A 21,530-nucleotide genomic window follows, 5' to 3' on the forward strand; every position below is an offset into this window, starting at 1 on the left:
AATTTTTGTAAACTAATGCCGATGGTGTAAATGAATAATATATATAGTTATTGTATTAATAGTACAATATTACATTCTAATAAAACATTTGAATAATAAGTTCAGTATTTAATTGTAATTATTTTGTCATCTATTCAAATTTAAATCTAGGTGAGTTGATTGATACAATCAGGTTTATCGTTGAATACATCGGTCAGTTTCACATTACTGTCTTTTATAACCAATTATAACTACACGCACGAGTAGTAATTATAAGCTCTACTGTACAAGAGACATTTCAAAAAACAAAACATCCCTTCATCAATAAATTAATCCAGTCATTCCTACATTCCATTGAAGAGGTGGTCATCTCTACTTCATGTTGGGGAGGGGAGCGCTATCTGCTCTGGGAGACAGGATGGAGTGCCGGGGTCTGCTGCCTGCTGACCTCACACTGGGACACGACAACGAATCTGGAGAGGAGAGGGGGGAGAGGAGAAAAGGGGTTCGTTCTGAACTATGAGCGGTAAAGAACACTGTCACACTCGCTCCATTTTAGCTGTCCATCAACTGGTGATGACCTTGGTCCCCACCCACACACACCTGTGCTTCCACGTGCCCAACCTCCCCCTCAAGTGTACATGACCCAGAGATGATGATGATGACCATCTGGACTTGCACAGAGGAGGGCTGGAGCTAGCAGCTATTAGAAATACATTACCACTGTGGTCCATTAGCAATCTACCCAATCACACACTCCATGCTCCACCTAACCACCACCACAGCACATTAACACCCAATGACCAGGAGCCTCCTCACCCCCTCCCTGACTTGTTCCTATTGGCTGGCTGTCAGGGGCTATGTTACCTGAGACAGTGGAGTCAGAGGCTCCGCCCTGCTCTAGGTGGGCGTGTCTTCTCAGCAGAAGCTCCTCCCTCTCCAGGGCCATCATGTACATGGAGTAAGACCACGCCATCTGATGGAGCGAGCACACACACACGGAGACGTCAATACAGGCTCAGCTATCACATCTGATACTAAATCTGTCTGAGCCGATACCTGTGTGAGTCACTGTGGAACAACGCTCTAACATGACTGGTAGTTAAGTAAGTTGGTTGTTCAAGTTCAAGGCTGAATTAAAAACAGCAGCAGCACCAACAGAGACAGGCCTGTTGTGGATGAGTGCTGATTAGGGGTGGGGGGAAAAAATCTATTCACATATGCATCACGATTCAGTCTTCTAGCGATTCACATCGATTCACAAATTAAAAAAATTATGTAAGCATATAATCGAAATTTGATTACAAATCGAAAATAGTGAATCGATTCGAATTGTGAGGTACCAAAAGATTCACACCCCTAATAGAAGGTAAGCTGTACATTTCTGTTTAATATTTAACCGTGTTGCAGAAATAAATAAGTCTACTTATCGTCACTGTAGTTCGTGAACGAGTTCTTAGAAAGCCTTCAGCAAACTTTTACTTGTTTTGTAAGTATGATTAGAAGGCAGAGTATTCTGTTTTATAACTTGGCATTAGCAGAAACAAAACATACGTCGTCCTTTGGCATTTAGTAGTGTCATAAGGGCAATTACACTTGTAGAAAATAACTTTGCTGGAACCCTCTGTGGCTCAGTGGGTAAGCATGTGAACCATCGAGTCTACTGCCAATTGATAATTAATTTATCCGATATCAGTTAAGTAATATTTATGTTTGTTTTTTTTTATGTAAGAATATATTGAATCGAAATTTGATAAAAAATCGTGAATCGATTTATCGAATTGTGACCCCAAGAATCGATTTGAATCGAATCGTGGGGTACCAAAAGATTCCCACCCCTAGTGCTGATTAGAACACCTGCTGGCTGGGGTAAGACAGCTCTCTGCTCTGTCTCCCTGTCTGTCCCGTCAGTCTGTCCTCCTCCTCCTCCTCCTCCTCCTCCTCAGACAGGGCCCCCTGCTCCTGCTCCTGGACAGTAAGCACACACACCTCAGGTTAGGATCAGGTTCACAGACCAGGATGTGTGAGGGCCAAAGTTGAACTATATATCAGAAACATAAGCGTGTTTTCAAAATGAATAATATCAAAATGTCAACTTGAATCTTGTCTTTTCTCCGTGAAGTGGAGGACTCTGTGGTCTCCATGTTCCTACCTCTTTCTTCTTCTCCTCCTCCTCCTCTCTCCTCCTCCGGCGCAGGAGTCTCTCTCTCTGCTTCCTCCTCCTCTTCTCCAGGAGTGGCAGCACCTCCTCCTCCTCAACACCACTCCTGAACGCCTGGAACTGGGGCCACAGCTTCAGCAGCTCACTGAACACTGACATCTGGGGATACACAAACACACACACAAACATGTGCACTTGCTATTAAAGTAATCTCAAACACACAGGTAATATGTGTTTGCACTTGCATATATAAGTAAGCTCTCACACACACACACACACACACAGGGCCACCTCCAGTACCTGGGCCTCTCTGAAGACGTAGGGCCCCAGCTCGGCCCTCCTCTCCAGGATGTTCTGGACCTGCTCGGGGGGGACGTCCACCTGCACGGCGGGGGGCACGGACGAGTTCAGGAAGCAGCTGATGATGGTGGACACCTTGTTCTGCACCACAGCCTCGTCACAGTGGGAGTGGCACAGGTCCTGGGGGGGGGGGGGGGGGGGGCACAGACTGTCACCTCCAGCACCACCACCCTTTGTTAAACCTGCCTACTTGATCACTGGGATGTTCTTGTGTCCACTGACGGCGTTTACCTTGTACCTCTGCACCTCCATCCAGAAGAGCACGTCGTTCTCCAGGAAGTGGCCCTTCAGGGAGACGAAGGTCTGGAACTGGAGGCAGGTGAAGGGATGGAGCAGGGTTCTCCTCAGGGCCAGCACCTCCTGGGACGAGCTCATCCTGGAGCCGTCAGCCTGGAGGGGGGGCAGACATAAACCTAGATCAAGATCAATAGAGTTTTTTATCTAAATCTAAACTCCTCAAAAAAGGTTCGGAAACTTTATTTCGGTCGATTATTCCTCCCCTTCAATAATACCAATTTGTATTGTATTTTATATCGTTGGAAAGCCTGATTTGTCACCTTTACAACGAGGTACGAGGAACTTGTAAGGATCGTGCATTCGTGGAATGAGCAACACAGCTAACCATGTGGGTTGCGGCCCCAAAATATTTACCAATTGGTATTGTTGAAGAGGAGGAAAAATCGACCCTTTTTTTGAGGAGTTTAGTTCTTGATCTTAGACCCAGATATTCACCCACACTTTCATTGAGATTTCGCTAACTAGCAACAAACTTGTTTTTGTGGCCCTGGACTTGTACTAAGAGAAGGCCACTTACCTTCCACACCTCTCTCTTCTTCCTGTGTCTCTGATACACCTGGTCTGACACGGAGTCTGCTGCCTGGGGCTGGAGAGAGGGAGACAGAGGTTCTGCTTAGCCACCTCAACAGCTTCAACATGATACTCTGTTTACTCTTAATTACCATGTTCTTCTACCATCACTCGTTCTCCTCCCTCCCCCTCCTGTCCTTCCCTCCTCCTCCGTTTCTTTCACAAACGATCTAACCCCGCCCCTCTCTCTCTGCCTCCACCACCTAGTGTGTAATGCTAAACACCCTCTCATTAGCTAATGAGCAGGACGGCAGCTAGTTTGTGTCGCTAATGACCCAACATGAGAACATAACGAGGCAGGTGGTGGGAAATCTGTGGCCTCCTCTGCCCCCTGATGAAGACACCTGAGAGTGTGTTATGGTGTCACATGACAGGCCAGACCAGCACATGACACACTAGGAGAGAAGCACCACTGCCGTAGATAATATTCTGGCACGCAGACAGACAGACAGACAGGCAAGCCTGTAGTGCCTTTAGGCTACCTTGAGTGTCTGTCTCTGGTAGAACTGGGGCGTGGCCAGGAAGAGGGGAAGCCACTCCTTCTCCAGGTAACCCCTGACGATGTTCTGGACCTCCACCAGGACCGCACCAGAGAGACGGCCCTGCTGCAGGCGGCCCCATCCCCCAGCCAGCCGCAGTAGCTGTGCACACACACACACAGTGAAGACTCAGTAACAGTGTGTGTGTGTGTGACAGGGTGGAGACAACGTCACTCTGAAAGCTCTATGAACACACAAGGGTTCCTCCGGCCCACAGGAAATGATCTGCAGGAGACCCTGACTGGAAGATCTCCCATCAGACCTTCTGGCTCTTCTGGGAATCAAGCAGCCTCCCACGTCTCTGTCACTCTCTTCCCCCTCTCTATCTGTCTCTCATTCTCTCTCACTTCCCTCGGAAATGAGAACCAGTCCCAGGGAGAGCGTGGGGAAGAAAGGAGAGAAAGAGAGGGATATATCATGCTGTGTGACTGAGACTAGAGGCCTGGGTAATAAAAGCTGTCAGTCTCTCTGCATCGCTCACGCAGAGAACTCTCAACTCCCTCTCTCCCTCATTCCAGCACCACCATCTCATCCTCCACCCTAACTGGAAACTGGAGCTGTCAACAAGACATGGCAGTATGTCAGCCTGACGACCTTGATCTTGGAACTGTTTGTAGTTTTTAATTCCATAATAGTCAAATGTCTGTAGTTTTTATACACTAAGGGTAGCCCTATTTGTAGTTTTCATACAGTCATGTTTATTAGATAAAAGTATCTGTGACCAGTCCTTAGGATAGGTCTGACCTACATCCTCCTGCTGCTCAGCAGAGGCGGGACTTCCTGTTCCAAACAAGTACTTCCTGTTGAGGTACTTGGTCTTGATGTCTTTGGACCTCTCCTCTCGTGTGACCTTGTCTTTCTGAGGTGTCCTTCTGAGCTGATCCACATCCAGCCAGCACGTCAGGTGTATGCTGAACACACACACACAAAATTGGAAAACGTTAAAGTAGAACACCAGACATTTTGTGCAACATCCTCACTTATTAAACAACCACGATGAACACATCTGATTGGCTGTGTCCCCACCTGGCGGCGTGTTCCTCCAGGAAGGACAGGAAGTGATCCAGCTCCATGCGGTGACGCAGCAGGGAGCCCAGGCGGTAGCGACGGTAACGTTCCGGAACTTTGTCCCAGGAGTCTGGAGCCTTGGGGCCCTCTGGTGGCGGGAGAGCGGAAGTGCCCTGCTGCTGCACCTGCTGGAGGGGGGGGGGGGGGGTCATGAAAGAGAGGTAGGTGGATGGAAAGAAGAACCGTGGCTGGGAGAGAAGGGAAGGCGTGAGAGGCGAAGGTCAGGTGTCTCTGCTGCCCTCACCAGGAAGCGTCGATGCTCCGCCTCCCTATACAGAGTCTGCAGCTCCCTGTACTGCTCAGAGTCCACCTGGCGAGTCTCCTCCCGCACACACACCTGTCACACACACACACACATGTTGTTGTGGCCTGGCCTTGCAGAAAGATATATAGACCCTCGCCTACATGCAGTGATCCTACCCTCTGGTAGGAGTGCGTGTCTCTGCTCTGCAGCAGTGTCCAGGGCTCCAGCAGCAGGGCGAGGATGTGTTCCTCCACCCCATCAAACAGCTCCTCAAAAGGGGGGCTGAGGCACTGGTACACCCTCCTCCGGATCTCCTCCACCACCCCTACACCCCTCTGGGCTGCGCTGCACACGTAGGTGGAGTAGAGCATCTGAAAGGGAGAGGGGAGAGGAGGGAATAGAAACTTGAAAGAATTGAGTTATAGGCTAAAACGGTGGTTGTTGTACGGTCTGGTGTAGTACTCAATAACTATTCAAAGACATCCTGCGATGCTTTTCTTGTGTCACCCCAATGCCACTTTAAAAGCCTTATGAAAGTCTGATGTGCAGAACATCCTGTTTTATAGGAAGGATTAGGGAGTGAGCGTGTTTTCTAGTCTGGTCCAGTTGGAGCCGGAGAGGGTGGTTCTGATTCGGAGCTCCGCTGTTTACCAGAGTTCTGAGTCACTTGTTTTTATGGGCACCCTTCGGCAGGGCTTATTGAGGGCCGTCCAGAGTGTGTGTACGTGTGTGTGTGTGTGTCTACGCTGGCACGCAGGGTCACCGTGGGGGTCCGCTCCGATCCTGTTTGAGGGACAAAACTGGCCCTGGACCCCAGGAGCTATCCTCACCTCTTCAAGAGCAGCCAGGCTGGTTGCCAGGTTGGCGCAGGCACACACTCACACAAAACACTCACCAATGTCCCCCAAGGCCAAGATTAGCCCATAGCTAAAGCACACCAGACCACCAGGGGCTGTTGGTTTCGTGAGTAGGGACAGCGTCGCACGAGTGTTACTGATCCTCCATTAAACAGCTCTGCATTTCAGGCCTGATTTACTACAGAGGGGCTTTCTGGCAGCCATATGCCTGGTCCAATGCCCATTGTGTGTGTGTGTGTGTGTGTGTGTGTGTGTGTGTGTGTGTGTGTGTGTGTGTGTGTGTGTGTGTGTGTGTGTGTGTGTGTGTGTGTGCCTGTGTATATTATGTATAAATGACAGGTCTTGGCGTTTGTCTCATGCCACCATGGTCCCCTTCCAATGAAAGGTCATTCGGTGTCTTTATCTGTTCGGGTGTGTGCGTCCTACCTACCTGAGCAAGTCTCTTTACTCTGTAGGGATCCAGTCCATCCTGATAGAAGAGTGTGTGGTACTGCTGCAGGTCCCACCAGCAGAGGGCAGCATTGTGCCACAGCTAAAACACACCATCACAGTCACCAACACTGCTTTCCACACTAGGCAACAAACGTCACCAATACCAAGCCATAGATCTAGATCAGTATGCAACTTAACACTTGCTCTAGAGAATGAGTCTTCAACCACCTCAGGGCCCACTGTTCTGCATGTTTGAGATGTTTCCCTGCTACAACACACCTGATTCAAATGAAGGGTCGTTATCAGGCTTCTGCAGAGTTTGGTAACGACCCTTCTTATGAATCTGGTGTGTTGGAGCAGGGAAACATCAGTGGGCCCTGAGGACCAGGGTTAAAGGCCCGCTGCCCCGGAGCAGCCGAGGGGAACGGCAGTGGCTACCTGGTTTCCAGAACGCTCACAGAAGCCAGTGAAGAAGTGTCCGGCCTGGGGGTCCACATGCAGGGCTGTCAGCATCCTCTCCATCCTCCGCCCCCCCAGCACAGGACTGGGGCTACAGCTGGGGCCTCCTGGCTGACAGGACACACAGACATGTACACACACACACACACACACACACAAGCTTCTCGTTCCCAGCCCGATTCTTAGTCTATGACCCCTTTTATGAAATCTGAACAAGTCGGTCAGCTGGACACTGTTTGGATCACCAAGACGTATTTTAAAACCAAGTGTGAACAGGGTCTGTGACTCAGAACTACCTGAGGGTCAGCAGAGGTGAGAGCCGAGGGGAAGCAGGTGACGGGGCGCAGGGGGTGGAGTGTGACACAGCGGGGACTGGGGTCGATACCCGAGGGAGGACGTAGCTGTCTCTTCTCCCGCAGCCTGAGGTCACACTCCTGACCGTCCTCAGACCCAGACCGGGCTGACAGGAACCTCGGACCCCTGGACCACATAGCAACCAGACACCGAATGACCTCAAACATGGACTAGTGTTAAGTGCAATACAGACTATTTACAACTGTGCCTCTATAAACTATGACCCCTTCCTTAGGAATTGTGGCATATAGAAACAATAACTTTGATTGAACTGTCTCACCAGTACAGCAGCAGTGCCTGTGTGATGCAGGGCTGGATCGGGTACAGTTTGTCCTCCCTCCAGCAGGGGGAGGTAGCCAGCCCCAGCCTGGACAGCAGCTCCACACTGAGCCTGGCCTCCCCGGTGCTGCTCAGCAGGTAGCACTGCCTCATCTGGATCAGGTGTCTTGTCAGACAGACGGAACATTCTATCACAGTCTACAGACACTAGGATTGATCTTGAGGAACTTCAATCATTTCACTAATCCTCAAAACAGGCCTGGAATGCCCCCACAGGTTTCCCAAACACCACCAAAAAGTCCCCAACTATCACCCTTAATACCTCAGCCGGCTACTCTTATCTACCACAGGGTACGTGTGGATTAGGGTTACCTGTGTTTTGGGTCGTCATCCTCCATGGTCTTGAGTCTCTCTATGTCCATCCAGAGACCTAGCATCTTCTCTCCAGGGGTTCCTCGTAGAAACGCTTTGAACTCCTCAATACCCTGTCTGCTGCCATAGATACTTGCAACATGGAAACCAGCATCAAGGTCATGTTCTTGGTCTGCCCCCATCCTGCCCCCCTCCTTCAGTTTGATACCTCTGTCCATCTCACTGGACACGCCCATCCCACAGCGATTAGCCACTGTCCTCTGCTCTGATTGGATACAGCACTCGTAAGTAGTCTCTGCTCTTTTCTCTGACAGGTTGAGGTAGTCGTCCATCTCTGTCCCCACGTCTCGGAGCACCTCCGCCACCAGACTGGCAGCTAGGTGGTCTAATGGGCCACGGGAAGGACTGTGGCACTTGCAGTCTCTGTAACAGCATCCTGCAGTTGCTGCCTCTGTGAGGTAGACAGTTGGTCCTTGGATAGGGGGTGTAAGTGGCTCCCCTTTCTCCTCCTCCCCCTGGGTCAGGGGGCTCTGGACTGAGGCACCAGAAGAGTCTCGCACCCCCAGTCCCTGGCATCTAGGATCCCTCAGAGAGAGCAGCTTTGCCAGCCTGGGAGAGACATCATAGATGCACCTGTGATGAGCCCACAGCCTGTATTGTACATAAAGACCATGATCGACCAATCCCCAGTCCCCTAGTTAGTACAGTGTCTAACACATCCAGCGTATCCTATGGACAACAAGGCTGAACACAAGCCAGCCATGTTGAGGTTGTTGTGGGTCAGACACCTGATAGGAACATGAAAGGAACACACCCACACTGACGATGTCGTGGCATGAGGAAGATGACCAGGAAGTAGGGCAGAGGGAGGAGGCATGTTACGTTGCACCACAGATCACCTGTCACTACACCCAACTGCCCTCTCTGCTTGAACATAGTGTTTACTATGCAACACTTCACCTTCCCTGTCAATTTGACTTACTAAGCAAACAGTGCACTGTTGGTGTGGGAGAAAGATCATGTCTCAACATGCAAAGGAAACGCTATCAAGGCAAGCTGTAACCACCCTGCTGGTAACGGTTTGGATTTATATCCTACCTGTTTATATTGTACTATTACCTGTACTCAAAGTAGCAGTCGCTCTGAATAAAAAAGGGTAGTCTTTCTTTTAGGATCCATTGCAATCCTTGATTTTGGTCCAAGTACTGTTGGATAAGACATCCACAATGAATGATTTTCTCCTCTACAAAAATCCTCAAATTAGTATTTGAATAAACGCCAACACGAGACTACGCTGAATGAACTTACGAGGACAGAATAGTGGTTATCAACCAGTGGGGTAGCAGTAAGCCATGACGGGTCAGAGAAGAGTTTGGATTTGCAGTGTTTCAAGGCTGAGTGGATGGTCCTGGAGAGAGACTCTGCCGCATCGCTCACCTCTTCAAACACACCAGTCTGCCGGTTGTAGGTGACGGCCTGGGAGAAGGACTGAATGCGGTGAAGGTGGAAATCATTAGTTTATAACCGGATAGTCTGATTAATGAATTCCAAATACATTTTGAATGGAAATAAAGGTGGTAAATCAAGGATTGTCCGCATAATTATGCCAACTTTTGTAGCCTACAACAGCCTAGCCTTTCTGGCTTTAAATCTTCTTTACCGGCAGGCTCAAGAACTCATTGAAGAAGTGGACCAGAGTGTCGTCTGATGTCAAATAGTCAACCTGAAAATATTTACGTCTATTAGGCTATTGAGACATGTGCGCCGTTTACGTCATGCTTCACAAAAGGTATATCAAACAAAAGTTGGAGTTTGTCAACATCTTTTACTCACGAAGCTGTCGGCTGTGACTTTAGGTGCATCTAAGGGGAAAGGAAAAATACATTTAAATCTTTGAGATTCATATTGAAGAGAAACGGAATGTCTCCGCTCTCACCTGTGATAAACTGTCCGCTCATTCTTCAAGCGTTTTCCGACAATAACCTCAATCAACACAGAACGTTCTGACCAATCGTGCCACTTCCTAACCACAAAACCTTTCAGTATAATTAAGACACGTAGCTACGTTGCTATGGAGGTGGACTCAAATCACACTGCACTGAGGAGGAAGTCAAGTTAAAGATTAATCTAGACTGTCCTTCATTTTCGAATACAAGTTTTACGATAGTATCAGCATTACCTTTTATTTAATTAAATACAAAAAGACAACTATCCAGCGACATGGGAAAAATGTTCTACCGGTTTACTATCTACTTTAAATAGAATACATTGCCTTCAAACCAACCACTAGATGGAGATATTGGACAATAAATGATTGGTGTGCAGTTAAGGTTTATTTGAATAATAAATAATGTAAAACCCTGACATAAAATTGTAAAATAACCTTTATTTAAAAGAATCTGTAACAGTAGTACAGATGTCAACAATATATACAAAGACACACTGATAAAAGTTTGAGAATCAAGTTCAGAGAAGAGAAAATTATGTACATCCATTTGTGCAAAGAGGAGCCAGATCAATAACACATTTCATGTCTGATTGGAAATCTACTGGCAAGGGCATTTCAGATTCATAATTAAAAATACGAAACATCCCAACAATGTTTCAAAAACAAAAAAAGTACGAAAAAAAACACCTGTAGGTAACTTTCCAGCTACAATCACAGCCACATAAAAAATCTCATACATTCATAGTCTCCTTAGGTTGCGCTTGCTCTGAGCGCTCCCTGGAAGCACATCCTTCTTCATGCGCCGATGTGCAGACAAGCTCTCACAGTCTTTGGACCCATGGAAGGCACACAGGCATGCTGTGCAGAACTGGAAGCCACAGTCGGCTGTGCTGCACACACCCTCACGTTTGACGGAGTGGCATCGCGCCGGGTGCTGGCATCTGGGGCATGCCTTTAGGCACTCATCGTTGAAGAGGGTTTTTGCCACCTTGGTAGAAACACAGACCATTAGTGTATGCATTATTAAAATAAAAATCTGTATATAATTTATATAAAAAACAGGAATAGGACATACATTTGAGCATTATCTGTACACAGCAATGTGCTGGTTGCCCTTTCGAGTATGATGCCAAGAGTTGAACACGATGGAAAATAAACCAGAACTAGAAGCCTATATTAATGGGTAAACTCACTTGTAGGAACTTGTCCCGTTTGCTGCTTGAGTACGAAGTGTTGTGCTGGACTGGGGTCCCAGTGCTGTGGGCTGACTGGGGGGTGCGAGTGCTGGGGGTGGTAGACTGGGCCTGGACAGACCGGAGAGCAGACCTGTTCAACAGGTTCAGCCTGGTCTCAGCATCAGGAACATGGGTTGCACTGCCCAGCTACGATACAAACATACAGAGGAACAGATTTAGTCATTATAATTAGGGAAGCATCCTGACCATCCCAGTTTACAGCACATGGCCGGGGTGACTTGAAAAGCCCACTGCAGGTGATATAATACACACAAGACCAAGATCCATGATTTGGTCTAAACAGCAATGGTCAAGTAGGCATATCCTCCTCACCTCTAATGCCATCTTCACCTCCTTCAGGTAAAGTTTCCTCCTACGAGTGGCCATCTTGTCTTGCTGGATGATGCAATTCCAGGAAGTGCATACTTGACTAAATCTGTGGAAAATAACCCATACAACACCTTAATAATTCAATTCATAATAATCTTGCAGCTTGCTATAGGTCTACAACAAGTGTTAGGGTTACTGACTTCAGAGCATTTGTTTGGTCAAATTAACCAAGTAATGCAATAAGAGACATTCACCTGTAGATATCTTCAGGGGACAGCTGCTTCAGAACCATAGACAGGATGTGCCTCAGGTTCCTCTTCTTCAGCTCCGTGAAGACATCCACCTTTTCCAGGCCGATCTTCCTGCCAATCAGCCCGGCCAGGGGCATGGTGGTCCTAAAAGGTTCTGGGGTGTTTGAGGCCCTCAATAGCTCCTCTAAGCTGGTCTGCTCCGGGAGGATCCCCGCGGTCCGCAGGCTCATGGCACGGACCATCTGCAGGGCTGGGGTCAGGGACAGGTCCTCCAGCCTGGAGGTTTCAGTTCGGAGGGGAGTCACCTGTAGGAAGACCTCGTCCTCCTTAGAGAGGCTCCCTCGTGGCTGAGGTTGCTGCTGTCCCTGGTCGGTCTGGGTCTTCCCCCGGAGGGTTTTGCTGGTGGCCCTGGCCTCCTCCTCAGATTGGGAACCTCCCTCTTTGAGCGTGGAAAGCCTGCGCTGGCGCTCCAGCCTGGACCTCCTCTTCAGCTCAGCCAGGCGGGGCGTCTCCTTTCCCGTGGAGGACGGCAGCAGGTCCTGGAAGGAGCCGTCGTGATCCACGGAGGAGTCGTGAGACTTGTCCAGGGCCAGGGAGTTAAAGCCGCTGTCCTCGGACATGGAGGTGTCGAGTTTGGGGTTGGGCGTGGCTGACGAGGGGGCGCTCAGGACGCTTAGGCTCTCGGAGAGGTTCGCTGCCAGGTTGACGGGCGTCTCGAAGCTCCCCTTCACCACGGACAGGAACTTGGCGTGGCACGGTGTCTCCAGCATGTCGGTGGTGAGGCAATCGGAGGAGATGATGCTCTCGTCCAAGTCTGTGTCCGTGAGGGACTCGGACCCCCTCTTTTCGAACCTAGGGAGGTTGGCTACATTGCAGTTGCCATCTTCGAGGGTGGAGGTTTTCACGTGAGAGAACATGAGGCGCCGTTTTCTGCCGGAAAGAGGCAACTCCTCAGGTCTTAAAGTGCTTGTGGCTAAAGCTCCCATCAACCTGGACTCGGGAGAGTAGAGGAAAACATTAGAGCTGATGCGCTGAGACCTCACGTTGACCGAGGGTCCAGTCTTTCTGGTACACTGCGTTCCAGTGAGCTCAGTTTTACCCTCTGTGACAGATTGGCTTATGAGAAGGCGTCGTCTGAGAGAGGCATCCCTTTTGGATACTTTGGGAGTTTCACACCAGCCAGTGACCACTGGCTGCTCCTTCCTTAACTCTTTCTCTAGACATCTGACAGGCTCCCTGTCTTTCTCTTTCTTGGGAGTGAGGGACAAGCGGGGTTCACGTCTCTGCAGAAAGTTCTCTTTGGGTGTTTCATGAAAGCCGTCTTCGCAAAAAGACAGTGATGGGTCACATTTGCGCCCAGTTTTCATCTCTGGGCTGTGGAATGAATCCAGGTACCCACTGTCACTGGAACTGCCATAGTGTTTGCTCTTGCTGGTCTGGAACTGGACATCTGAACCCATGTTGTGCTCCATTCTCTTCTCAGGATCCCCCTATGCAAACAGTGACACAGTGGTATGAAAACATACCTACACACCCCAAACCTCAAACCATTGTAACGTTTGTTCATGTGGCCAACCACCATATCAGTATAGCTTGCCAGCTACAGTACTGTACTGCAAGTTTTTACTTATAAACGAGACAATTAATTAATGGAAGCTCTACAAGCCTTAGTGTTAACTTGAACTCACTTTTGGAGTGAGAAAGGGAAAAACTGCTATGACCAAGTTCGCAGCTTTCTTGGAATATTAGTGGAATATAGCTCACTATGCTGTTCAAAGTATCCAAAGCTTCCGTTCGTCTTAAAGTTTATAAACACAACCAAGCAGTAGGCAAAGCTTAACAACAAGGGGGCCGTTACCATGTGAGCGCGTGCAGCAAGGTTAATTTAAATCCCCTCGCTCAGTTTAAATTGTCCGCTCTTGGAATCCCCATGACTACCATTCTTATCGCCCGCCTAAATTGTCCTTGTGGCCGCCATATTTCGAGTCAGGCTAGCACTATAGCAGCATCATCAGGCATCAGCTGGCTTCGACGTTCCCATGGGGCTCATTATAATACAACCCATAGTCTGAGTCGATCCAAGCGTACCATTTGGCAAACTTACTAGCCGCTCGCCAACCATCAATTGGGAAAATATTAGTCAGCAATATGTCAATGTAAATTCCAAAAGGGCCACAATGTGGGAGAATTTATGCATATCTTTATACATGCTATTGTGTAATACACATTGGCTGTTTGAGTTTGCCCAATGCAGAAATAAACATTGTGCTTAGCTACATGTAAGATAGTTTGGTTCAACACCATTTAGCTAGTATGTAGCCCATCGTTTTAAATGCATAAGAAATTCAGTAATTCAGCGCAAAGCAATCGACTTACCCTTTAACAACAAGCAAGCTGTCAGTAAAAATATCGTGAATTCCGTTTGTGTTGCATCAAGGTTGCAAGTACCACCTTCTTGCACTCCCTCGCTACGATTCTTCCTCCTTCACCCTGTTTTCTATCTAGACTAGTGGCCACGTTTCAAATTTCGTGGGAACTTCACCAACTAAAGTGATAGGGCAAGTATCACGTGTTTCCGCCTTCGCAGACGGAATCTTGTTACCATAGCAACTCATCGAGTGTAGTTGTCACGCTGTTTTGAAGTTACCTCGTAGATAAAGTTGAACTATTAGGTAGGTAACGTACAGGTAACCTTATTTTTACCATCCGGATTAGCTAGAAAATTAACTGTATCAAAGTGTTTCACTGGAAGTTACTACTGGATTTGATTGCTTTTAGTAAGACGTCATCATCACTCATCATCTGCCACTTTTTTTTAAATCAATATCAGCTAAAGTACTGTACAGGACACACCAGCTGGCTAGTGGTTAGACTTGCTAAAGCTTAAATTGGCGTTTAGTCACTGGCTAGCGGGTTAGCAGCATACCTAAATTTATATCGTTTTCATCTGATTTTAGCCATGAGTGCAAAAGATGTCTCCTCAATGCTGGACCAAGAAGAAGTGTCGACCAGTGGCCACGGGACCGTACCAGTAGACCACCTGGACTATGGGTACATTGAGAAGTGCACTAACGTGAAGTATCTGGAGAAGATTTTAAAGATTCTCAGGTACTGTAGTACTAAAATACTCAGAGACAACGTTTAAATATCTATAAATGCATACTTTAAGTCCGTAATTGTAATTGTAACAATTTGAAGTCAGCACAGACTGCATACAGTGTCCACGTGTCAGAGAATGTTTTGGTGTATTGGGTCAACCACTCTGTCATAGGTCAGGAGATGAGGGCATCTATCCCCACCTGACCCAGTTCTGTGAGAACCACCTGGAGAAACTGGACCCTAAGAGCCGCTCACTCCGGAAGGAGAATCCTGTGGCGACAGCTGCTAGTCTGTCTACGGATGAATGGAATCAGATCACTGTTGAGATGAAGGTACTTCTCCTCTACTGAACTGTTACAGCAACCTCTCTGGGATGGTCAAATTAGCATCACCCCCCCCACCACACACACACACACACATACAAACACACTTAAATAAAAACACATGAAATCACCAACATTTACAATTGTTTGTCAAAATGACAATCACTTACCTACTAACTGTTATTCTCAGGCATGGGAGAAGGAAGCCAAAGGGGTTGAGGGGGAGCTGAAAAAGCAGTCCTTGTGTTTATCTGACATCGAGAACTTCCCTCCAGTGCGTGGCTCTAACTGTTCTCTTCCTCTTAGTCAGGTAAAGTCATTCCAAAAAATGGTTCAGTTCACCTCTTTTCTGACAATAGTATTATTGGATGTCCAATACTGAGTGTTTTTTTATTCTTTTCAATTGCTTTCAATGACAGACCGCTGTTTCAAAAGGACTGAGAAAGTCCTCCAAGAACTCAGCACCTCGAGATTATCGAGACTGGGACAAGTGAGTTGCATCCTCTTCTCCTGCCTGGAGAGCTCCTTCCCAGGTCGAGTTTGTCCACACCACAGCTACACTCCATCCTTCTCATTAGCACCCTGTCAACGTGTATTCCAGGTTCGACGTCGACAAGGAATGTGATAAGGTCGATAGCAATGTCACCAAGGCGTCCCCCGCGATGATCAATTCCGAACATCCTCAGATCAAGACTAATCTGAACGCGACAGGTACGTTCTTTCCCATCTGTGTGCGTTCTGTCTCCTTGATGTTGTCTGTGTTTGGACACAGCTGACCGGACGTGGGTCCTCTCAGGCCTGACAGATCAGGAGAAGGTCCTCCATGCCAGCCGTGAGAAGGACAAAGGAAACGAGGCCTTCAGAGCCAATGCCTTTGAGGAGGCTGTGGCCTTCTACACCAGGTTAGACCACTCACAGCTTCTCTAGATACAGTGCTTCACTCTATTCCGACGCTGATGATCTCGCGAAGGAGACTATATCCAGCCTGAGAACAGACATTAGCATTCCGACGTTTGGAATTGAACGAGGGTAAGGTGAAAATGTAGAACGTCTCTGTTTCCCTCAGTCTTGACTGTCTGTTCTGTGTGTACCGATCTATCTGTCCCCACTGTCTGTCTCTACTGTCTGTCTCTACTGTCTGTCTCTACTGTCTGTCTCTACTGTCTGTCTCTACTGTCTGTCCCCACTGTCTGTCTCTACTGTCTGTCTCTACTGTATGTCTCTACTGTCTGTCTCTACTGTATGTCTCTACTGTCTGTCTCTACTGTCTGTCCCCACTGTCTGTCTCTACTGTCTGTCCCCACTGTCTGTCTCTACTGTCTGTCTCTACTGTCTGTGTGTGGGGGGGGGGGGCTGCAGGAGTGTGTCTTTGGCACCAACGGTGGCGGCTTACAACAACAGAGCCCAGGCAGAGATCAAGCTGCAGCACTGGCACAACGCCCTCAGGGACAGCCAGAAGGTCCTGGAGATGGAGCCCAGCAACATGAAAGGTCAGGTCCTCACTCGCAAGTGGATGGTGATAAAACAAATGAATCCAGCACTGTAGGGTCGTGTGAACACAGGAGGTTCAGGCAGGAGGACTCAGTAGTGTTATTTACTTTATTGCACACGGTACAATACATGATTGTAATACTTGAATTTGGCATAATGGTTCTGCTCGCATCGGCTCCCTGCCGCACCCAACGGAGACACCGTCTCGACATCCGAGCAGAGAGGGGGAACGCATTCCCCCTACGATAGGAACACAGACCCAAGGGTGCAGGCCAGGGAGGGGGAGGCAGCATATTAGACAGAGAGCATCCTGTGTCGCACTAGCAATGCACAGTGCAGCGATATCCTGTTAAATAGCCCGCCCTGCAAAGAAGGTGTGCCCCGGCGGCGTGACATGAAGAGTTGCTAGTGACGCGCTAGGTCTCGGAGTCTCCTACATGAACCAGCGCCGGTTGATTTAGAACAATGAAAAACACGAGAGAGAAAAAAGAAGCCATTATCGCTCATGTTGTCACCGAATAAAACAGGGTAGCAGAGTGAGGAGAACTTGTTGTTCCTGGTGTGTTTGTTCAGCTCTGCTGCGTCGGGCCACCGTGGAGAAGCAGCTGGGACGGTACCAGCAGGCGGCGTGGAACCTGAGGACCGTGCTGCAGGCAGAACCTCACAACCTGGTCGCCAGCGTACGTACCATACACCCTCCGCGACTCAGACACGGTCCAATGATAGGATGCTGGGTTTCCCCATCCCCAACGCTCAGTACCTCTGTGTGTCCACTGGGTGTCCCCGTCGCTGCCTCAACATGGAGGAAGTGAAGCGGTATTGATTTGGTCGTGCAACGTATCTAGGAAACTGGCCCGTCCAATAATAACCACTTAAGCCGTTGTTTATTTTCCTGTTCTTCATTCAGAAACTCCTTATAGAGGTAGATAAGAAGATACACGACAGTACTGGGGATCGTCCAGGGAAAGGCAAGAGGATGCTGATCCAGGAAGTGGAGGAGGAAGTGGAGGATGGAGGTGAGAGAGGAAGGGATTAGACGCATGGGAATGTTCTAAGCGTGGGCGTTCTCGCCCATCCTATGTTAATCCGTCTGTTTAGGGTGGTGGAAGATGTGTCTGTAGGACTTTACACGCCTCATGGTTGACTCGGCCCTCAGAACAAAACATGAAACGTGACATCAGCTGATTCCCAAGGCAGTCAGGGAATAAGTAAACTATCTGCATATAGCAGAATATGCTCAACATATATAAAATAGAACCACATTTCTGTATTATTATTATTATAAAAAGACACGAAAGGACTTTGTATTGACATTCCCATTGATCTTAACACCAAATGGTTGCCAATTTTGACTGAACCTGAACCTAAAATTGCTCCCCACACTCTCTCTCTCTCCCTCCCAGACAATCAGAGCAGCCAACCCCTTAATGCTGGGCCTGATCCCCCCCCCCCAGTCTAAGACAAATAGTTTACCATCCTGAGCGCAGCCTCTGCCTGGTGTGCTAGGTTTAACAATGCTCTAATGCTCTTATTTACCAGAGTCTGGTGGACTAACACCATAAAGTTAACCAGGAACATGTTACAGCGTGAGGTGATCTCATTGGTTCTTTAAACAGAAGGACTGTAGTGTTATGTGGCAGAGTGGAATGTGTGCTTGGCTCTCCTCTGATCATTCAATCCCTACTCTAAGCGCCTGACAGGGGATTTGTCCTTTAATCCACCAGTAGAATCACTCCTGCTAATGGCGCGGGTGATTGCGTGAGGCCTCTGTGTGTGGTGAGTGTTTCAGACAGGTCTATCTCGCACAGCCCTGCTGATACCCTTCTAACCCACATCCTGTGGAGGGGGAACCTCTCCCCACACACACACACACACAGCCGTACCCTGGCCAGCCTACCATACTAGCATTTGCACATTTCACAGAATGTGCACACGCTCCCCCGCCCCTCCCCCACCGGCTGCCGTTGTGAAAGAGAGCGGTTTCCTGGAACTCCCCTTTCATGTGGCCGGGGGGAGGGACCCCTCCCCCCACCGTGATGTAAGCTCTGACTGCGTCCTGTGGGCGTGTCTCCTCGCTCCCTCTCTCTCTCTCTCTCTCCCGCTCTGGCTCTCTCTCTCTCTCCTGCAGCTCGTCCGGTCGAGCCTAGCCAGAGTGTGGGAGGGGAGCGTACAGCTGCTCCTGACGAGAGGGGAGACATGGGGAATGCGCAGAAGAAGCCCCATGGTCGGGGCGACGCGGCCCCACACGGAGAGGCCAACAGCTCCCACGGACACTGGAGGGGCAGGGGGGGGAGCGCCGACAAGTACAAGGTGGCCGGCCAGGAGGCCACGGACAAGGCCCAGACCAACGGAGCCCAGGGGGGGAGGAGGGGGACGGCGGAGCAGGTCAGCTCCAAGGCAGCGGGGCCGGCAGCCTCCCCCGCTGGCGGAGAGGGAGGCAGCAACCTGGATGCCCCCGCGGGGGCCCTGCCTCCTCCGCTGGCCAGGCTGAAGAACGAAGGCAACCTGCTGTTCAAGAACGGCCAGTTTGCCGACGCGCTGGAGAAATACTCCCTTGCCATTACGGGCTTCACAGACTCAGGTAGGCTGCCGGGCAGTGAAGGGTCGGCTGCTGCTGCTGCTGTTGTTGTTGTTTTCGCTCGGCTGGTTTTATCGCCGGCTGCGCTGCGCCGTGCGCTGCGACGTGTCCTGCGACGGTTTGCTTTGTTCAACACAAGATCTAAGAGCTTTTTTTTGGTTTCCTTTCGTTTGACTCATGACAAGCCTCATTCATTTTTTAGCCCAGTGGCTAGCTTCAGGTCCTTCCTATTCCCAGTTGGTGCTGTCTTACTATCATGTGTTAAGCTAGTGGCTGAAACAAATCAAAGGTCATCACTCATTGTGGAAATTAAGCTGATAACACCATTTTTACCCTGCTGGTGCATTATTATTGCGACTGAGCCCATTTAGCCCGATTTAGACTTTGAAACCTAGGAACCACAATGTGTGTGCTGGATTAGGCTGCGAAATATATGAGTTGTTATGTGAATATTTATGGAGCGGGTTGTTGCCGGTGAAGTGATGTGTGGTGTTGAGAGGGTGATGCGTCACGAAGAGCTTGTTATTCTGCCTGGTTTCTGTTTTAGCTCATGCCTCGAGTTAAGCCTCTCAGCTCAGGTCCCTGCAGGTCACATGACTCCTGATCATTCACTGTGAAATGGATTCTGGGAGACTGCAGTAGTAAATCTCTGACGGAGGAGAGGGAACTGCTTCCCCGGTCGCTCTCTCTTTCTGCCTCTCTCTTAGCCTTAGTCTCGCCGCTTTCTCGCTCGTTTCACTTTCTATGTCTCTCCCCTCTCTTCCTCTCTCCTTTTTACACTGTCTCAATCTGTGCCTCTCTCTCCTTCATTCTCTCTCTCTATTTATTCCTCCTTCTTTCTGTGTCTTTCCGACTTTCGCTCCTCTCTTCCGTTTCTCCGACATCAGCACTTTTGCTGTGTTGCAGTGTTGACCAGTGATGTGAGACTGACCATCATCAGCTCGGCTCAGTTGACCATAGAGAGACCGTGACACTGTAGACCTCCCTGCTGACAGACTGGATCAGCCAGTACACTGTACAACTTGGTTTCTACGCCCCTTAGATCTCCAGTGCAATTGTAATTCATCTCTCAATGCGGTTAGACCGGCTTTTCCACCAGCAAGGCCATAAAACCAGCCCCAAAAGAACAATAATAATGTATTTGTTAAGTAAACAAATACAAACGTTGACATCGTTTTGGGAGATGTACTAAGTAATTTCATCCCAGGAGAGTCCTTTCGCGTTTGGTATGTTTTTGTTTGAACCAAGAGGCCCATTTGAAGGGTTTGTCATCATTTCCTGGCCTTATTAAAAACCCCACCCTGGTTGTAAGTGTTAGCAGCCAGTTGTGACGTGCCTAGACAGAGTGGTGTACCCACATGCTGGCGCCCTCAGACACATGATAAACGCCTCCTCACACGCATGAGGAGATTCACCGCAGGGCAGGGGTTCAGCACACACGCAGCTCCTCTTACCGTGCCATCTCTGTGTGCGTGTTTCCTGTAGGTATCGACAGCCCAGAGGATATGTGTATTCTCTATTCCAACAGAGCGGCCTGTTACCTTAAAGATGGCAACAGTCAAGACTGTATACAGGACTGCACAAAGTGAGTATCGCTAAGGAACACACACACACGTTGCCTGCGCACACACGCACAGAACAAAATGGTGAATGTGTGGTGATGGTGAGGATGAGCCCTGCTTCCTTCCAGGGTAAAGACCCTATTTGTCCCTCAATCCCTCCTTCCATCCCTTCTTCCATCTCTCTCTTTTCTTCCCTCTGTTTCTCCCTCCCCCTCCTTCCTTCCCTCCCTCTTCATATCACCCCCCTTTCCTCCCTCCCTCTTTTCTTCCTTCCCTTTCCCTCATGTCTTCCCCCCTCCTTCCCTCCCTCTTCCCCCCCTCCTTCCCTCCCTCTTTCCCCCCCTCCTTCCTTCCCTCCCTCTTTCCCCCCTCCTTCCTTCCCTCCCTCTTCCCCCCCTCCTTCCTTCCCTCCCTCTTCCCCCAGTCCTTCCTTCCCTCCCTCTTTCCCCCCCTCCTTCCTTCCCTCCCTCTTTCCCCCCTCCTTCCTTCCCTCCCTCTTTCCCCCCCTCCTTCCTTCCCTCCCTCTTTCCCCCCTCCTTCCCTCCCTCTTCCCCCCTCCTTCCTTCCCTCCCTCTTTCCCCCCCTCCTTCCTTCCCTCCCTCTTTCCCCCCTCCTTCCTTCCCTCCCTCTTCCCCCCCTCCTTCCTTCCCTCCCTCTTTCCCCCCCTCCTTCCTTCCCTCCCTCTTTCCCCCCTCCCTTCTTCCATCTCGTTCCCTGGACTGCTAGCCAGCAGATGCACTTT

General features: G+C 49.3%; 3 protein-coding genes across 6 annotated transcripts in view; 1 reads left to right on the forward strand and 2 right to left on the reverse strand.

Moving 5' to 3' along the window:
* Window positions 1–90: 90 nt before the first annotated feature.
* On the reverse strand, window positions 91–10,011 carry LOC134023230 (regulator of G-protein signaling 22). 3 transcript variants are annotated; one of them, XM_062465181.1, is made up of 22 exons: window positions 9,908–10,011; window positions 9,805–9,833; window positions 9,632–9,694; window positions 9,280–9,459; window positions 9,091–9,176; window positions 7,972–8,580; window positions 7,601–7,765; window positions 7,263–7,446; window positions 6,946–7,077; window positions 6,506–6,607; window positions 5,395–5,589; window positions 5,219–5,311; window positions 4,933–5,102; window positions 4,655–4,817; window positions 3,850–4,008; window positions 3,315–3,383; window positions 2,732–2,890; window positions 2,441–2,620; window positions 2,132–2,299; window positions 1,837–1,947; window positions 847–955; window positions 91–452 (listed from the first exon to the last, which is right to left on the reverse strand). In XM_062465181.1, exons 1-22 carry the CDS (start codon window positions 9,927–9,929, stop codon window positions 352–354), a joined length of 3,249 nt encoding a protein of 1,082 aa, XP_062321165.1. In that variant the 5' UTR covers window positions 9,930–10,011; the 3' UTR covers window positions 91–351. The 3 variants fall into 3 exon arrangements, with proteins under 3 accessions (XP_062321165.1, XP_062321164.1, XP_062321163.1); XM_062465180.1 differs by having other exon boundaries at window positions 4,933–5,099; window positions 7,972–8,622; XM_062465179.1 differs by having other exon boundaries at window positions 7,972–8,622.
* A 310-nt stretch (window positions 10,012–10,321) lies between these two features.
* On the reverse strand, window positions 10,322–14,259 carry fbxo43 (F-box protein 43). Of its 2 annotated transcripts, none has more exons than XM_062465186.1 (5): window positions 14,112–14,259; window positions 11,739–13,225; window positions 11,488–11,590; window positions 11,113–11,301; window positions 10,322–10,907 (listed from the first exon to the last, which is right to left on the reverse strand). In XM_062465186.1, exons 2-5 carry the CDS (start codon window positions 13,205–13,207, stop codon window positions 10,659–10,661), a joined length of 2,010 nt encoding a protein of 669 aa, XP_062321170.1. In that variant the 5' UTR covers window positions 13,208–13,225; window positions 14,112–14,259; the 3' UTR covers window positions 10,322–10,658. The 2 variants fall into 2 exon arrangements, with proteins under 2 accessions (XP_062321170.1, XP_062321169.1); XM_062465185.1 differs by lacking the exon at window positions 14,112–14,259 and adding an exon at window positions 13,594–13,802.
* Window positions 14,260–14,692: 433 nt separating this feature from the next.
* Window positions 14,693–21,530, forward strand: part of spag1b (sperm associated antigen 1b) — a 12,793-nt gene continuing 5,955 nt past the window's right edge. The window contains exons 1-11 of the mRNA XM_062465187.1: window positions 14,693–14,843; window positions 15,007–15,166; window positions 15,348–15,467; window positions 15,577–15,647; window positions 15,759–15,868; window positions 15,954–16,059; window positions 16,517–16,647; window positions 17,222–17,328; window positions 17,556–17,664; window positions 18,777–19,229; window positions 20,712–20,811. Coding sequence (XP_062321171.1) covers window positions 14,695–14,843; window positions 15,007–15,166; window positions 15,348–15,467; window positions 15,577–15,647; window positions 15,759–15,868; window positions 15,954–16,059; window positions 16,517–16,647; window positions 17,222–17,328; window positions 17,556–17,664; window positions 18,777–19,229; window positions 20,712–20,811 — 1,616 coding nt within the window. The 5' untranslated portion in view covers window positions 14,693–14,694. The remainder of the gene's footprint in view (window positions 14,844–15,006; window positions 15,167–15,347; window positions 15,468–15,576; window positions 15,648–15,758; window positions 15,869–15,953; window positions 16,060–16,516; window positions 16,648–17,221; window positions 17,329–17,555; window positions 17,665–18,776; window positions 19,230–20,711; window positions 20,812–21,530) is intronic.

This window comes from Osmerus eperlanus, chromosome 7 (assembly GCF_963692335.1).
Source record: "Osmerus eperlanus chromosome 7, fOsmEpe2.1, whole genome shotgun sequence".
Taxonomy (NCBI): Eukaryota; Metazoa; Chordata; class Actinopteri; order Osmeriformes; family Osmeridae; genus Osmerus; species Osmerus eperlanus.

What these genes read in the sequence shown, in the direction of transcription:
- LOC134023230 (XM_062465179.1), bottom strand. Translation starts at nt 9,929, where the DNA reads ATGAGCGGACAGTTTATCACAG. An exon ending in ACACGCACTCCTACCAGAGG is followed by an intron (nt 5,312 to 5,394) that starts GTAGGATCACTG and finishes TGTGTGTGACAG; the next exon opens with GTGTGTGTGCGGGAGGAGAC. An exon ending in TGTCTTACCCCAGCCAGCAG is followed by an intron (nt 956 to 1,836) that starts GTGTTCTAATCA and finishes TCGCTCCATCAG; the next exon opens with ATGGCGTGGTCTTACTCCAT.
- fbxo43 (XM_062465185.1), bottom strand. An exon ending in AGGTGAAGATGGCATTAGAG is followed by an intron (nt 11,302 to 11,487) that starts GTGAGGAGGATA and finishes TTTGTATCGTAG; the next exon opens with CTGGGCAGTGCAACCCATGT. An exon ending in AACGGGACAAGTTCCTACAA is followed by an intron (nt 10,908 to 11,112) that starts GTGAGTTTACCC and finishes GTTTCTACCAAG; the next exon opens with GTGGCAAAAACCCTCTTCAA.